Source organism: Drosophila kikkawai, chromosome X, assembly GCF_030179895.1.
Source record: "Drosophila kikkawai strain 14028-0561.14 chromosome X, DkikHiC1v2, whole genome shotgun sequence".
Taxonomy (NCBI): domain Eukaryota; kingdom Metazoa; phylum Arthropoda; class Insecta; order Diptera; family Drosophilidae; genus Drosophila; species Drosophila kikkawai.
This window is the reverse complement of record NC_091733.1, coordinates 22677885-22695395: the sequence shown is the minus strand read 5'-3', so window position 1 is coordinate 22695395 and position 17511 is coordinate 22677885. Positions and strand designations below refer to the sequence as shown.

The 17511-nt window shown below is 39.6% G+C and overlaps 1 protein-coding gene across 1 annotated transcript; it reads right to left on the bottom strand.

Moving 5' to 3' along the window:
• Window positions 1-7344: 7344 nt before the first annotated feature.
• On the bottom strand, window positions 7345-13354 carry LOC108074919 (ecdysone-induced protein 74EF). The gene is made up of 3 exons (XM_070288379.1): window positions 13282-13354; window positions 7531-9067; window positions 7345-7485 (listed from the first exon to the last, which is right to left on the bottom strand). Exons 2-3 carry the CDS (start codon window positions 9064-9066, stop codon window positions 7345-7347), a joined length of 1677 nt encoding a protein of 558 aa, XP_070144480.1. The 5' UTR covers window position 9067; window positions 13282-13354.
• Window positions 13355-17511: the final 4157 nt, after the last annotated feature.

The window sequence follows — 17511 nt, the reverse complement described above, 5'->3', positions numbered from 1 at the left end:
TGGTATTAGTAGCGCTCTAGATTTGGTTACTCTTTCATTTATTTTTTGTTGGTCTATTAATGAAACTAAATTGTAATTCGAACGTGTTAATTAGACAGAAAGAAAACCAGAGAGGCCAAGAAAACAAAGCCACAAAAATCAGGGAAGAGCTGGCAAAGCGCAGCGAAAAGAAAGTCACAAAGAACGAGTAACAAAAAAATGGAAGCAAGTTCTTATCGTTTTGTCACTCAATTATACGAATTTTATTTTATGACACACACGCGGGCAAGACGACCGAGAAAAAGAGAGACAGCGTGAGCGCTCACGTAATTACTGGAAAATCTCCAATTGGAATTGTTTGTTCGCTTTTCCGGCCGGTTTTTCGCTCCAACAAACCGATTTTTCCAACAACGTGGCTTTGGCCAAAAATACGCAACAGAGAGGTAGAATGAGAGAGAGAGAGGGAGGAAGATGGAGAGAGAGCGGCTTTTTAATGAACGAAAAACGTGTGGTGTGGACGCAGCTATACGTGTATTGGAAAATAGAACACTCACACACACTTACGCAGGGCCGAAGCTCGTGTGGAAGCAGCAGAAAAACTAACAAACAAAAATTATGTGGGACAAACGGCGTATAAACAAACTGCAGGCGGTCACTCTCTCGCTGAAGAGAGAGAGACAGAGAGTTGGGGAGCAAGCAAGAGCGTCGGCGACGGCCCCAATTGTTTACACACAACTTTTCGACGCGACGCACTGTGTTGTCAACGCTCTCTTCGCCTCGCCACCCTCTCTTTGTCACCCCCTCTGCTGTTTTGCCATGCGGTTATCGCTGTCGAGCAGTGGAAGTGGAACCTCTTGAATATAAAGCATATACAATAAATAATTAAATTAAATGAATATATGAATTAGATACATTTTTTTGAATTTATATTTATTTTGACAAATCGTAAAATAAACTTCATACATGTATACATGTCTGTTTATGATGTTACTCGCAGTTGTTCGCTTCAATGAAGTCACACTGTAGTAGCTGTTGTTGCCTGATCCACATACATATGTATACATAGATATATGTAAGCGCTCTCACATAAATAGTTATACAACTCGCTCTGGGGGCCAAATACAACTACGAATACAAGTACAAATATCAAATACCAACGAGCAAGTGAAATTGCAGTGCAAAGGAATTTCGAAAAACCAGTTAGAACCATGGCAACGCCAAAAGGGGGTCCCCATTACTGCACCGCTTTTCTCCTCCCGTTCCCCTTTCCGACACCTGATTCCAGACCCCCACCGCCCCCCGACAACCAGCAAAACCACGCTCAAAACGGCGAAAAACCAAAAACAGTTAAACAGGTGCAAAAAAGCATAACAACGTCGAAGTCCGAAGAGAAGCGCGGATAACAAAAAAGAGAGCCAATGAAAGCTTAAGCAGGGAAGAGCGCCATCAGTGTGGCCGGAGCAAGATGGACTGAACAATAACACGTGATAAAAAAATAGAGTCTGTGTGAGACAGACTAAATTTAACTACTTAAAACTTAAATTAAATTGTAGCTTTATTTTTTAAATTTTAATTTTAGTTGCAAATAAATTATAGTATATTATACACTAAATTGGCATAAACATAAAAAATGAGAGTGCCATACAGCTGTAAAATACAATTCTTTGGGCCTGCATGGAGCTATAAGAAAAGCATTGCACACAAGAACCAGGAAACGGATTTTATTTATTTATACAAAATTTAATAATTTCATTAGTAACTCAATTGAACTCAACTGATGGGATACAGAAAGGGTATCTATAGGGCGAGGAATATGGGAATCCATGTAGGATTGCTATATTCATGTCCAGATAACAAAAGAACGAAGGTAAAATTTGACGTCATTATGTCGACGACAACGACAAATGGGGAGATCAACAGATCAGTCACTCAAGAACCGAAAACTAAGGAGTAAGAATAAAATAAAACAAAGAGATCGTTTTGAAAAGGCATTTTCCTTCGAGCACACTACACACGCACACTCACGACAGGTATTTGTAGCTGTGTTGGGGTGTGTTTGTACAATCATGTGATACCAAAATAAAGAAAAATGTGAAAATCAAATAGCAGCGACAGCGGCCAGGGCACTAAACACAGTCACAAGCAAAAGTGGAGCAATAAAGCAAACAAGCCCGACAAATTTTCTGTTGCCATGTACCCTTAGACCACAACACTACCAAGCACCACCACCTACTTCCCTTTCCCCTGCCATTCCCATTCGCGCATCCATATACCCATTCCATTCCCCATGCCCCGGCCACTGATTCCTCCACCCCTTACCACAGCAACTAACCATCTCTCTCTCGCTCTCTCCATCACCATCCATCCATTTTCGTAGTTTAACGCGGCGAATCGGATCGGATCGGATCAGTCACGAAAATATGCAAATGCCGAATGCAGCCCGAGTCAGCAATTAAGAGACACGCACAATATCACACATAGTTGACATCGGGGATATAGGTTGAAGAATAGGATCGTAGATCTATAGATAATAGAGCACTAGACATAGATATGTAGACCAACAAAACTATTTAAATTAAATAAATAATTAAATCTATTATTAAATAATTGATTAATACATTATTTTATTTATTTTATTTTTGATTATTTTATTTTCACAATTTTTGTTGTGCATATTTCCATCCGTTATTTTTATTTCCTTTGGTAACCTATTAAATGCTTGATTCTTCTGCATTTTCAATATATTCTCAAATTGTTCGCCTCAATATCGATCGTGTACCGGCTGCTGTATTAAATTTCAATGAGCAGAGAACAAAACGATCATCAAATACGGCGCAGCTGAGAGGAAAATAAGCAAAGATACAGAAAAGCGAAAATCTGAAGGCATTAACAAACACATTTTTAGCAGTCGGTGGTGCAGAGATGCGGAATCGGGGGAGGGGGGGCTATAGCCCGAAAAAGTTGTTGATGGGACGCCAACGAGATAGCTTCCACAGTGCACAGTGGGGCGAGATGCTTATCTGGGGAATTAAATTGAATAAAATTAAATACAACAGGCAAACCTATGTATGTGAGATTTAGATATGTATCTATGTATAAATCAATCATTATGCATACTGTATGCACATTCGTAATTGTTTTTATCTCTGTTCTATTTGCATTTTCATTTTCGTTTCACGGTGCTTTGTCTGTGCGTTCTGCTTCTTGCTCTTATCTTTGCTTTTGCCTTATTGTCTAGGTGAGGTCGTCGCAAAAGGCAGAAGCAGATAGGAAAGAGGAGCAGGAGGAGGAGGAGCTGCGAGCTGGTGGAGAGACAGAGAGAGAAAGAGAAACAACGAAGAATTGGGGGGCGGGCGGTGTGCGGCTCATTTAACGTTTGGGCATGTTTAATTTATAAAGACGCTCTCTTTTACACCTTCCTCTCTATTTTTGCGTAAATACAGGCAGAAAATTGCATACCACTCTATGTTTTTTCCACACGTTTGATTAATCTCATATTTTTGTTTATTTTCCTGGCATGTTTCTTATTAGTTTTTTTTTTGTGTTGAGTTTTCAATTTTTCTTCGCTTCATTTCGTTACGTTTTCGTTTTTGTTTGTATTCTTTTGTTGTAGTTGTTATTGCTCTTGATAAATGTCAAACAAATGACGACGCCGCTCTCCGACGCTCGCTCTCTCTCTCTCGCTCTCAGCCGCTGTCGCTGTCTTGCTCGCTCTCCCACTTAGCCTCGCTTTGTCAACAGACGCAAAACGATCGTTTTGTTTTTGATTTTGCGTCGCATCGCGTCTTCTCTTTCCTTTTTTTTTTTTTTGTTGCTGTTCCCCTTGGCAATCTATTCTCATTCTGCTTCTTTTTTTTTCCTGAACCCTCTTTATTGAATATTTTATTGTAACTCGTTTTGTTTTTACAAAATGCGCAGTTTTAAAACTGTGCTCTGTTTTAATAAATAAAAATTAGTGATCAATGAGGTTAACGTCCCAAATATAGCATACTTTTTCGGGGCCCCAAGTAAAAGATTAACTGAGATTAAAAAAGTATTATTAGATAATCAAAAATCGAAATCCAAAAACACATAAAAACCAACAAAACTACAAGAAAACAAAACTATTTGATTTTATTGCCTGCTGCTTTTGTATTTGTATTTGTTTATTCTCAGCGTGCTGCCACAATTAGCGTATTTTGCATGCGTAGAGAGGAAAAAAAAACAAACCCATAACGAATGCTATCTGGAAAATTTTCTCATAAATATGTATGAGCAAATAAAGCGTGGCTCTTTATTATAATCTCAGCATTTAAGCATAAATTATATAAAAAAATAAATATAAATAAAAAATTTCAGAGGAAACGAAGTTGGAAAAATACATAAGAAAAATAAAAAAAAATGGGACCAAACAAGTAGCAAAACAAATTGGTAACACAAAGCCCTCACAATCACATGATAATTTGCCGAAGGCCGAACGCCAAATATCGCTCGGTGCAAGACTTTTGTTAATCTGATTTAATTTAATTTGTTTGCTTAGTTTCGACTTTCGATTGACTGTTAATTGCCTTGAGCAACAAACAAGACAACGCAAATTTTAAATTTTAAAACTTCCCGCCCCACAACCGTGCTGCCCATGATAGAGAAAATGAGGTAAAACAGTTAAAGGCAGCGACTCTGTTTGGGGCAGCACTGTTTTATGGGTTTTGCAACTTGAGTACAAGATGGCGCCAGTTGTAACGGAACCACAGATGGCGCCAGAGGTTTCCTTTTTATAAAAGATTTTTAGTTTATATTTAAAATCACAAATCGTTAAATAAGATATTATATAAAATTAAATTCCGGTTGGGCAAAAAATACAACAAATTAATAAAAGAAAAAACCAATCAAAATTTAACCTATAAATTATTAAATAACTAAGGAAACAACGAAAATCAAATGTGTATTGCCTAAGGACTTAGTTTTAAAATTAATGAATACCTTTACTTAATAATAACATTAAATAAATATGACAAAAAACCGAAAATAAAGGAAATTAACTATTTTCCGAAATACTTTAATAATTATAGTTTAAAAGATATATCAATATTTTCCGGTATGTCGAATACACCCCTAAAATCTAAGGATTATTTTCTATAAAATAGTACTTTTCTTTTTCTTCTTAATTTTTTTTTGAATAAGTATAACAAATAATTAGGTTACCCTTTTATGCTGCTTTTCCCTTCTGTTCCTTTTCTTTTAAGCTCTCAAAAAAAAACAAAAAAAAAATAAAGGGGAATCTATCAATTAGGGAAAAAGCTTTAAGCTGTCAACACGCCCAAGTACTTGGCGTTTTCTTTTTAAAACACGGACCCCCTCCACCTTCCGTCTTCCCTTTTGGGGATAAGCCATTGCTGCCTGCATTCATTGTTTGCCTAAAACTCCCCCAACCTCGCCCAACTCTGAAGGGTTTTTCCTTCGGGTTTCCATTTCCAGTTTCCCTTTCCCCTACTTTCCTTTATTTTTTTTGTTGTTGTTTGCCGGTTGCCTGTTGCCAGTTAGCTCGTCTTGTCATTGGTAAAATGCTGGCAAGTTGAGCGGGCTTATATTGTTGGGGAATCCCCCCGCTGGCCAGCATCCTTGTCTCCGTCTTGAGAGTGGAAACCGCTGCCAATTGTCGACTGTTGCATGAATTATGAGCGTCTACCAAGATTTATGAATTCGAGAGGATAACAAAAGTATCCACCTCCTTCTCCTGCTCCTGCTCCCGCTCCTTATCCTTGCCTCGCAGCGAAAAAGGCAAAAATCTGTCAGCTGTTAAGTTGAGTTATAAATTTCCTGCAATTAGCTTGAATTTCAATTTTCTCTCTCTTACAATTTTTGGTACTTACTTTGATTACACATGATGATGATGACGATGACAATAACAATGATAATGATGATGAGCAGCTCGTTCTCCCTCCAGCCTATCGACATCTCTTGTTCTGACTGTACACCGCGGTTTCAGTTTTTTTTGTTTTGGTTTTTTGCCTTTTTTTATCGAGTGTCTCCTCTGCAGTTTTTCCACCTCAATGTGCAGAAATTTGCAAACTCATGGAAATCCATACGTTTGATAAACAATACACACACCCACACAAACGAGAAGCAACAAGAAGCGACATGCAAAAAGGCAAGTAAGAAAGCCACTGCAAAGAAGGCACGACTGCACTTTACCCGGTAGCCTTAGGTGGGTGGTTTGTATCATAAAGTTTAAAAATATCGAGTTATCGAAAATACATTATACAAATATTATTTTATTTAATTTGTCTAGATTTTCTTTTATATTTTTCAATATATTAAATAGAGTATAATTTTCAAGGACATATGTATATCTAAAAATGAGCAAGTTTTCGTTTTTGTCATCCCTAGTTTTTCTAGAATTTTTATACTTAATGAAATCGTTGATATACAAGTTATAATACCCCTATACTCCAGTGCAGCTCTGGCAGAAACGGATACGGAAACGGAAGTCGCCATAGCCGTGCATGTGTTCATTAAGCAACGAGTAGCAAACAAAATCAATGAATGGTGTAAAAATTAATATCCTGTGGGCCTTAAATGAAACAAAAAAATAAAAAAGAAAATAAAAAATAATACATAAAAAAGGCTCGAAGGGAAGGCAAAAAAAATACGCAAAAGAATTGCGGAGCATCGTTCTGTGTGCCATCCAGCAGCCGGCAGCAGTTTTAATTTACACAAAGCGTAGTCAGGCGTGTAATGCGCTTCGCAGGGGCGTCAAGGAAGGGGGGGTTCTTGGGATGCTTCAACATTTAACAAATGCCTTGAGGCAGTGGCAAAAAGATGGGCGAACAACAGCGGCGACGTCAACAGCGTCAAATGATTTATGAAATTACTTTTGTCGCTGCATACTTTCAGGGGCGACAGGCAGGAGGAAACGGAAGTGAAGAACCAGAAGAAGAACCAGAAGAAGAAGTATAGCTAAAGATGGAGTAGGAGCAGCGGCTTGTCCTGATGATGATGGAAGGTGTCAAGTGATACGGTGGCTTCAGCTTTTCTTCTTCAAAGATTTTTCACAACAAATCTACCTTTCATTTGATCTTGTTTATGCATTTTGAGACCAGAACAAGTTGGGAATTATAAAATCAGTTTAAGAATATAAATATAGGATTTTTTTATATTATTAAAAATAAACCAAATTCATAGAACAATGGAATGGCATTACCTTTTTATATCCTTCCTGGGTATTATCATTTCAGAATAAATAAGTAAGTTTTCAGGGATATTTCATAGCTTTTTATTTTTTATTAATATTATAGTTTTATTTTTGTTTGCTTTATTTATAATTTTATATATATTTTTTATATTTTATTTATATATTCTTTATTACCTAAACCCCCTGCCTGCCGCTCAATCGATCTGCGTGATGGAGGCCTCGTCGTTGCTGGAATAGCGACTACTCTCCCCATCCGTTCGGTACTTGATGGAGTCTATGATCTCCACATCGATGTCACAGTTGCCCTGCCCACCGCCAGAGCCCTCGCCCTCACCCTCACCATCGCCCTCGCCCAGGCAACCACCGCCAGGACCCACAGCCGTGTCGCTGGAACCCCTGCCCATGGAATCCTCATCACAGAGATCCGGCACCGAAAGCGAGGCGCTGACCGAGGCCGAGACCGAATCCGATTTGGCAGACTCCGTGTCCTGGTTCTGCTGCACCTGGGCCTGATGATGGGCAGCAAACTGGCTGTAGAGGCGCGGCAGATGCTGGAGCATATAGCTGGCACTGGACTTGGACAGATTGGCGGCGGCAGCAGCGGCGGCGGCGGCTGCCGAGAGATGATTGGCGGCCACCGTACTGGAGGCTGTGGCCGTGGGCTGATTCTCTTTGGTCTCCCCAAGGTCATAGTACTTGGCATAATGCTCGAATTTGCTGCCCAAGACACTGACACTGGTGGGGGAGGTGGCTCCACCAGCTCCTCCTGCTCCTCCTCCCCCATTGGGATTGGCACACAAATTAATGGCATCACTCTGAGCAGCCTTTGGTATGGGCACTGTGAAGGCGGAGCCATGACGCTGCTTGCTCAAAAGATTGCCACCTAAGGAGGCAGAGGATGAGGTGGTGGTAGTGGTGGTGGATGAACCCTCCTCGCCAATGGCATTATTGCTGGCCGACAAAGGCGACACATTCTCCTTTTTGCGATCGTAAATGTGCCCAGAGACTCGCAGATCAATGAAGAAGTGCAGCGGATCGATGCCGTAGGGTGCATACAAAGGTGGATACCACACGGGCGGTGGCGGTGGCAAAACCAAATCCTGCGGTGGCAATGAAGCCGCCGGCGGTGTATTATCCTGCAGAGCAGAGTCCACAGCGCCACCAAGTCCCAGGCCGAGACCAAGACCCGTGGCTAGGGTTTTGGGTGGCGGCGGCAGGGCTGCTGGCTTGGTCTCCAGCTTGGCATAGCCATAGGGGGGAGTGGGTGTGGCAGCGGTAGTGGGTGTGGCCAGGGACTTGTTGGTCAGCTCTAGGGGCTTCTCCGGCTGCTGCTGCAGTTGCTGCTGCTGTTGCTGTTGTTGCTTCTCCTCCGCCTCGCGTCGCTCGCGCAGCTGCTCGTAGTAGGGACGATGTGACCAGGATCGCTTCCTTGGACGTCGCACCAGCGAGGCCTGATGGTGTTGCTGCTGCTGTTGTTGCTGATGTTGCTGCTGTTGCTGCTGTGCCTGCTGCTGTTGCAGCTGCAGCACTCGCGCTGTCTCATTGTTCCTGGCCTGGACCAGGGAGCGCAGCATGTCGCTGAAGAAAAAGTTGTTGGGACCCACGGGCGCCGAGTACAGATATGGCGGAGTGGCGGCCATCAGGCGACTCACATAGTCCTGATTGCGCAGCTCATGGATGTTGCTTTTGCCACGCTGTTGCGGGGTCTGCTGCGGATCTGCTGCAGCGGCTGTGGTGGCTCCAGTTCCTGCTCCTCCTGCTCCTCCTCCTGCTCCTCCAGCTCCTACTCCTCCTCCTCCACCTCCTCCTGCTGAGGGCGTTGTGGGTGCCGTGGGCGTGGCACTGCCTCCAGTTCCTCCAGTTCCTGTTCCCGCTGGCATCCCTGCTGCGCTGCTCGTGGAGAGGCTGTCCTTCATCCTGAGGAGAGAGAGAGGGAGTAAGAGATGTTCTGCTGAAGTCACTTGAGAATTTATTTGTATAGGAAATCCCACTTAAGTATATTTGCATTGTCTCTGGCCAAGGATCCACCTTTTCCATGTCCCCCTCTCCTCTTGAGGGACAATTAAATCTGAATTTTGTGCTTTCTGTCTTGGTTTTTGTCTTGGGTGTAGTCTTGGTGTGAGTTTTCTTGGGGGTTTTCACCATCCAAAAAAGGAACTTAGAAATCGTTTTTAAAGTGTTTAAGATACTAGTTTGTGTAATTATAATATTAATAAAGTGTTTATAAATTATTTATTTATTTATTTATATAAAATAATTTATATACAAATAATTCATTTAAATAAAAAAAATATTAAAACAAAAATTAATTTAAATAATTTGTACAAAATTATTATTTTATCAATAAAACACTCTCTTGACATTATAATTCCCAACTAGTTCTATCATCTTTTGAGTGGTAACCCAGCTGAATGTTGAGTTTGAGTGGTAAAAGGGTTTTTAGGGCCTAAATCTATCTATCTATCAAGTAGCTCTCAAGTATCTATCTAGTATCTATCTAGTATCTATCTAGTATCTATCCAGTACCTATCCAGTATCTCTGTATCTCTCAAGAATCTCCCAAGAATCACCTAGTTTCTATCTAATATCTATCACGATCTCCTACTGCTTGTCATATACCTTTTCCCCTGTATTCCCTGTAAACCTAAAAATTACCTATGACTAAGCTATCTGAAAAGTAGAAAAAACCTGGATAATATCTAGATATAACCACAACGAACCCATCCCAAACATCCCTTTGTTTCACACACCTGATGGCGCCGCCTAAGCTGCCTTTGTTTTGTGACTTTATTAAGCCAACATCTGTGGTGAAACCAGGTTTCAAAAACACCTTCTTTGCACCCCACCTCCCATTCCAATGAAGGTTTAAAATTTGCATAGGAAAACAGGAAAGGCAGGCAGGCAGCCATACCCTCCGTCAAGCTGTTAATAAGCTTACACACATTGCGCCAAATTCCAGTAAATTAAATGTTTCAACAGAGGTGGAGGAGGAGGAGGAGGAGGAGGCCCCCGCGAGCATCGAAGGACAAACTCAATTGTTGTGTCGCCAAACTCAGCTCAGGCACTTGACGCCGTGTGCCGGCTGCTGCCTTGCCTGTATCCTGTGCCTGTCAATTCTAACCAGGAATCGGGAGTGTCGGGCATCAGGCATCAGGGGGTGTGGCAGGACCCACCGTTGCACTTCCTCCCCTCGAGCCAGTTGTTGCTCTTTCATTTTCGCATTTAAAAAAGTTTTTTAACAAGCCACAGCCGTCGCCTGTTACACTCGCTGGCTGGAAATGCCCTGTAATAATAGGGCAAGCATGGGGTATGCACGAACCAGAGGGATCAGAAGGGTAGTTGAGGTTTTGTAACACAAAAAAAGTTGGAGGAATAACTTTTAATTTGTTAAATTTTTAATTTGCTGATAGATTTTCCTTCTGGCTTAAGGAGAGGACATGTTAGATCCTATTTCTAGGCAAGTGCCTCTCTCTGCGCTTCTCATAGTCTAAACCTAAGCAAGTGCCTTTCAATTAATCAAAAGGTATTCTCTGCTTCCATATCCACTCAAAAATATTACTCTCGTGGCATTCATTTGCGTTCTTTCCGCTTTTTACCGCTCTGCTTCATGCTGGATTTCTGACATTTCATTCGTATTTTTATTGTCTTTTCATTTCGTTGTAAAAATATATAAAAGTTTTCAACTGTCGCAAAAGGAATGTGTGTGTGTGTGGGTGAGGAAAGGAAGGAAGGAGGGAGGCACTGCTGTTGATTTGCATTTTTTGGCAGCCGTGGCTGTTATTCTGTTTTTGCGACAAAGTTGAAATTAGATTATGCTAATTAAGGCCTGTCCCCGTCCTGAAAATTCCGTTGATTTCAACGCCACTGATTGATGCTGGACAGGAGAAGCGAAACGGAGCTTTAATTGCCACTTTTAAGTGGAATGAGAAGGATGATGATGAGGAAGTGGATGAGGAGCAACCACCATTACCCTGGTTGCTAGAGTAACTGCCAGGAATTTTAATATTCAATCAGCAGCTGTTGGGTAAGTTTCTTTTATTATTTCTTTTATGGCCCACGCCCAAGTTTTTAGCGCAGAAGTTTTTCCAGCAGAAACTGAGATTGTGGTCTGGGCGAGGATTAATGCGCCAAGTGCAGTCCGACTTTTGTTTGTCTTTCGTCTGGGGATAAGCTGGAAACTAACTTTTGCATAATTCTACCGATTCTCCCCTCTCTCTCTCTCTTCTCGCTTTGCAAACAGCGGCAATTAAAACGGGAGTATACTACTGGGATATTCATTCAACCCAGCCAAGGACGCGCCCAGCTGATTGATGTCCCATCGTCATTGAAGCCACCCCCTGGGCTGAGCCAACCCTTGCAAGCTTACACACACTTAACTGGCACTTGGGCCTGGGCAACCTTATAACATAATTACAGCATATCAAACAACGATAAGTCGACCACTCCAACCCGTCGTCTACCCCCTGAAAATCGGCTAGCAACCCTCGAGCCAGGTGAATGTGTGATTGCAACCCCGATAGGAGTCTGGGTAAGAGTTCAGGTCTGGCTGTGATCGTGTTTAGGCTGCAATGTGGGGCATTTTATTTCTTGAATTTATCATAATATCAAAATTATCCAAATTTAAACGTCATTAAATCATTTAAAAAAGTTATTTTAAGTTTAGATTTTTTGACAAGTTTCAATTTAATAAATAAATTTATCAGATTATCCAAATTATTTATATTTAAAAGTATTTAAATCATTAAAAAAGGTTTTTTAAAATTAGTTTTATTGATCAGTAATAAAAATAAATAATACTTTTAATTGGCGAACAACGTGGGGCGTTTTATATATGAGGGTACCACAATTATTAACATTTATAATGCCTTTATTTATTAAAAAATGTATATATATATATATTTTAAATACAACTTTATTTAAAGAAAAAACAAGGAAAATAAACATAATATAAAACATATTCAGAATTGACGCCCAACGTGGTGCTTCAGAAGTGTAGAAAAGCCAACTAAATACAGATCCTTTATAGTAGAAATGAAGCACATCCATAAAAGATGATAAAAACAATTAAAAACTTATAAGTAGTAATATTAAAATATAATAAAATTTTATATTTATATGTCAAAATGTTAATAAAAAACGAATTAAACGTTTTAGAAAGCCAGTCATATATTGTCCTGCTAATTGAGCCAGCATTTTGGTCTCTTATTTAACCCATTCCTCTACTGCTCTTGCTTCTCCTCCTGTCCCAGCTCCCGCTCCTTCCTCTGCTCCTGTCCTGTCCTGTATTTAACCCACTCCACTCTGACACAAGAGCTCACACACGCAGACAGATGAACTTGTTGGTTTGTTGGTGACATTGTCGTTGTGGTGTTAACGTTACAGCGTTTGACTGCGAATTAAAATAATGTGCCACTTGTGGCTCTCTCTCTCAGAGTGTGTCCATGTGTGCATGGAGACCCCTGCTCCGGGATCCCTGTTCCCTGCTCATGTGTGTCGCCCCGAAAATTTGACAAAATTTCATTTGCAACTTTGCCCGCTCGTTGCGGCAAATCGAATTTGATTTGAACCCTTTTTTCTGGCAGGTTCTCCCTGTGCGTTATACGAGTTTTTGGCAAAAACAGGAAAATGCCAAATGGTTGAGTCCCGGAGAGTGAAGTGCAACCCCTGGTTATCGCTGATGGATTTGTGGCTAGGTGGAGTGGTCGTTGAAGTATTGCCTATAAGATCTTGTTTTATAAAAAATGTCACAGTGATAAATTCTAGCTTGCTTATTTCTGTGAAACCTCAACTTTTGGCCAAGCTCTACTTTTATTTAAAAAAATATTTTATAGACATTTTTTAAATGAATTTATTTCCTGGAATAGGCTGTTAATATTTTATAATATCTATCTATCAGAAAAAAACCAAAATCGCAAAAATTTATAATGGTTTCAGTGAAATCTTTGAACTAGATATATATTTTATTATATTATTCCAACTTTGCCACACTTTGTTCCAGTTTAAAAAGTCTAAAAATTACCTGAAATGTATTTTATTTAAGACTTAATTTAATTTTTTATTTAATTTTGATTTCCTTTATTTCATTTTGGATTTTCCTTAATCCTATCTTGCTCTTAAAAGTCGTTTCTCACCTTTGATAATCCAGATGAGAAATATATTTCCTTGATTTTAGCTTAAAACTCACACATTCACTTGAAAAAAATATATAAATAATATTTATTTTTGCATTTATATTGATTATGCTTATATTTAAGAATTAATTTTTATATATTTTTCAATTTATTTATTATTTATTTTTATATTTATTTCGAAATTTATTTTTGTATTTATTTTTATATTAATATTAGTTATTAACAATTCAGAGGACACCGAGAACTGCCGTCGATGACAGTTAAAAATCAAATGAAATGACTGCCAGCAGCAGCAGCAGCAGCAGCAGCATGAAAGCAGAGCAGCACGAAAGCAGCAAAGCAGCAAAGCAGAGCGGCATCAGCCAACGAGTCCTGAGGCCGAGACAGAAACAGAAGCGGAAAACCAGAGACCGAGAACCAGGACGATGCAGAGCCAGAGGCGGCAGGACCAGAGTTCGCTGCGATTTTAAAATTATGAATTGTTGGAAATGAAGCGAGCCAGAAACTGGTGGGTGGCTGCGCCCCAGTCGCTGTGGCATTGGTGGTGCGCATCAGCAGCAGCAATAGCAGCAGCAGTGGCAGCAGCATCCACAACAACAGTGGAAAAGTGTTAATGGAAACCACCCTTGGAAAGGTAACGTAAAAAGCCTCGAAAAAATATGTAGAAACTCATGAGTCTGCGAGTTGATCGCTTTTGAAAAACTTGGTTTTTGAAATAAATAGTATTAATTAATAATATAAATAATATGATAATCAATAAATAAATAATATAATAATTATACATAAAAACTTAATTAATATATACATTTGGAAAAGCAAATAACACAATTTACCCAAGACCTTTACAGGTTCTAAATGCAACTCACAATAAGCAAAATCAGCTTTGGCGGTTTTCATAAAAGACTTAAGTTTATTTTTAATATTTTAAAATATATAAAATATAATTAAAAATACCCCCTTATATTTTTTAGAATATTAATTATAAATATTTTAAGAATAATATCAGTTCCCAAACTTCAACTTTACAGTTCATTCAAACCTGCTTTTTCAAAAGCAGCAATAAATGCACTCTACTTTGCTAGAAAAAATCGCTTTTGGCCTCATCATTATACCATATCGTGTGATTTATACATATGTATTCATAGCATATAGCATATAGCAGTCTAAATGCTAAACCTTTTACCCTGAAACTGGTCCGTTTTCAATTACCATCCGCTGGCGATGCTCCTGCTGCTGCTGCTGCTGCTGCTGCTGCTGCCATTGGAACAATGGATGCAATCCTTGGCTACGGCCAACGACATGTTGCTAGAACGACAGCGCTTGGCCGATGGTATGTGGTTGCTATAATTTCTATTACAATGCGGATTTCCGGATGTGCGGTTATATGTTCGCCTTCTTTGCTTAATTTTTTTTTACAGCAGCAACAGAAGCCACTGACTGTTTGCGACTTCATTAGCGACACCTCCCCGGCAAGCTGTTGCCAAGCAATTGTCTGTATAAAGGACAGTGAAAGAAATTATATAGATAGTTGGATAATATATTTAAATTAAAATTATAAGAGCTCTCAAAAGGGGTTCCGTTTTAGTTAAAGTTAAAAAAGGGATTCCTAAGAACCGATTGGTTTAGCCTTTTTCCATTGCGCTCTCTTGAGATTACTTAATTATTTGCATAATTTGATTATTACTTTTTACGTGGTCTTAAATTCGCAAGTGGTTCTAGCACAATATAAGTGACATTCCAAGCCATGAGCAAGCAATCTAGAAAGAGAAAGTAAGCGAAAGAGAAAGCGTAATCGAGAGAGAGTTAGAGTAAGCGAAAGAGAGTGAGGAAGAGAGAGAAAAGGTAAGCTAGAGGGAGAGAGAAAGTGAGCGAAAGAGAGCAAATGGCTTTCTTCCTCTCGTGCTTTAAAATTCTCAAGTGGTTCTGGCACAGTATAAGTGACATTCCCTAGAAATGTTAAAATTTTCGTACCAGAATTTCCTCCAAGTGCATTTGCAAGCCGCCAGACTTGGCCAATGGCACGCGTATGCGGTTGCAGGAGGAGCAATAGCATCGGGATGTAACTCCATTTCGGTTTGGTAAGAGTTTGGGGCTTGTTTGAAATAAATACCACATTTTTTTTTGGTTGTCGCTTTTTTTTTACCAAAAAGAGAAGAAAGCAAGTGCTAGTGTAAAGCTCCCATGGCTGCACATCAAACATCAGCACGGAAGGAAGCTGTTGCTGTTGCCGTGGCTGTGCCCATGCCCGCCCAAGGGGGAGGAAGTGGGTTTTGTGGGGCAACACCGACATTGTCTAGTGGCTGGAATGGCATCACATTCCCTCCTTCCGCCACCAAGGCTGTGAATGTTTACACTTTGGATTTGCTACTGGTCGTCGCACCCTTTTCCCCCTTCTACCAATTTTTTTTCTTTTTCGTTTTTTTGTATTTTGTATTTTTTTTTTGTTAAACCATTACCATTTTTGGGTTGGACTCTGCTCGAGATTTAAAATGTATCTCGGTTAACGGTTGTTATGGCAATCCGTCCGGCTGAAAGTACGGCGTGTAGCAGCGGCTGTTGCAGTTGAAAAGGGGGATTCCCACAAGCAGACGAGATTCCAGAGAGAAAGAGATTTAAAAGAGTGCGTAGCTCTCTCAGTGAGTGCAGCATCTACGTTTGCTTGTACATTGCAGGCAAAGCGTGAATAAGAATATGAGTAAAGCGTTTGATTAGGTTTTTTGGGTGATATATTATATAAAAAATACTTTAAAAAATGATCTCGCTTAATTTTATATGAAAACTATTGTAAATTCTGGAAAATTGAATTTAAGTATCAACTTTTGTTTTAAATTACAATACAGTAACGTGTATTCATTATTTAATGCCTTTCTAAAGCTAAATTAATTTTTAAAGTAATTATAAATCCATAAAAATGTATTTATTTATTTATTATTATTTTTTTTAAGTGAATTATAGATTTTCCTCAACTGTTAAAGTAACTACTTATGTTAGGTGATGTATGATCTTTCTTCTCATTTATGCCTGCAACACCGCAACGTCTCTTATACATGCCACACACACAGTTTGTGCCACTTTTGTGTGGCGCATCCATTTCCGCTTGGTCGGCGGCACCACCACCCATCACCATCCTCCTCAGAGGCCTCAACCCAGCCACTCGCTTGCCATATTATCCTTGCTTTTATTGTGATTTTTTTCACATTTCACTCGAGCGTTGATTGAAATGTTCAACGAACGAGTGGTGTGTGTGTGTGTGTGTGTGTGGGTGGGTGGGTGTATGCACAGGGAGACACACAGACAGACAGGGATGGCCGCGCTGTGGGTGGTGGGTGCACAGGGAAAAAAGAGAAAATGCGATATTGTTGCAAGATCGTGACTTTGTTTTGTTGATTATTTCAAGTTTATATTTTAGTTAAGTGTTAAAAAAATAAAAATATATTTAAATATATATAAAATATCGAAAAATATCGCTTGTAAACTTCAAATATCGAAACTTTTAAGGAAATAATTAGGGAAATCATCTAAATTTTTTATTAATTTTAAAATTGAGTTATATAAAAACTATTTCTCTCAGTGTTCTTGGGCTCGTTTTGTTTGTTTGCATGTAAATTGCAATGTGCCGCCGTTGTCGTTGCCGCTGTCGCTGTGTGTGCCCCCTCTCGGCTCACTCAATTTTTTTAGATTTTAAACTTTGTTTCTTGTCTTTTTGTTAAATGTTTGCCGCTGTCGCCTTTTGCGCCCTCCCCCGCCGTTCCCTGTTCCACCAAACCCCACTGATTGTCATTTGCTTTTAGCGGCGTCACCACACCACCCACCACTCCCCATTATGAGTGGTCCATCATCCATTCCATTCCATCCATACCAGCCATCCATCAAGGACAATCAAGGCAGACGTTCGCGAGCCTTTCGTGGGTTTGATTTTTATGTTTTTTTTTTTTTTGTGGCAAGAATTCGGTTTCCTTTTTATTCTCAATTTCAATTTCCTAAAATTTTTCGGCTAATGAATTAGTGGGCTGCGTGGTGGGCTTTACCTTTAATTAAATTTAAATTTTATTTCCTGGTTGTTAAGGCGGTTTTAGATGGATTTTAAGAGTGAGATGATTTCAATTTGGAATTTAAAAAATGTAGTACAATTTTATTTTGAATTTTTAAGATATTTTATTATTAATTAAGAGAGAATTTAATAGAGAATTGGGGTATGTAAGAATTTTTAATATTATTTTTAGATGGTAT

What these genes read in the sequence shown, in the direction of transcription:
- LOC108074919 (XM_070288379.1), bottom strand. Translation starts at nt 9,066, where the DNA reads ATGAAGGACAGCCTCTCCACGAGCAGCGCAGCAGGGATGCCAGCGGGA. An exon ending in GCAGGGGTTCCAGCGACACG is followed by an intron (nt 7,486 to 7,530) that starts GCTGTGGGTCCT and finishes GGCGATGGTGAG; the next exon opens with GGTGAGGGCGAGGGCTCTGG.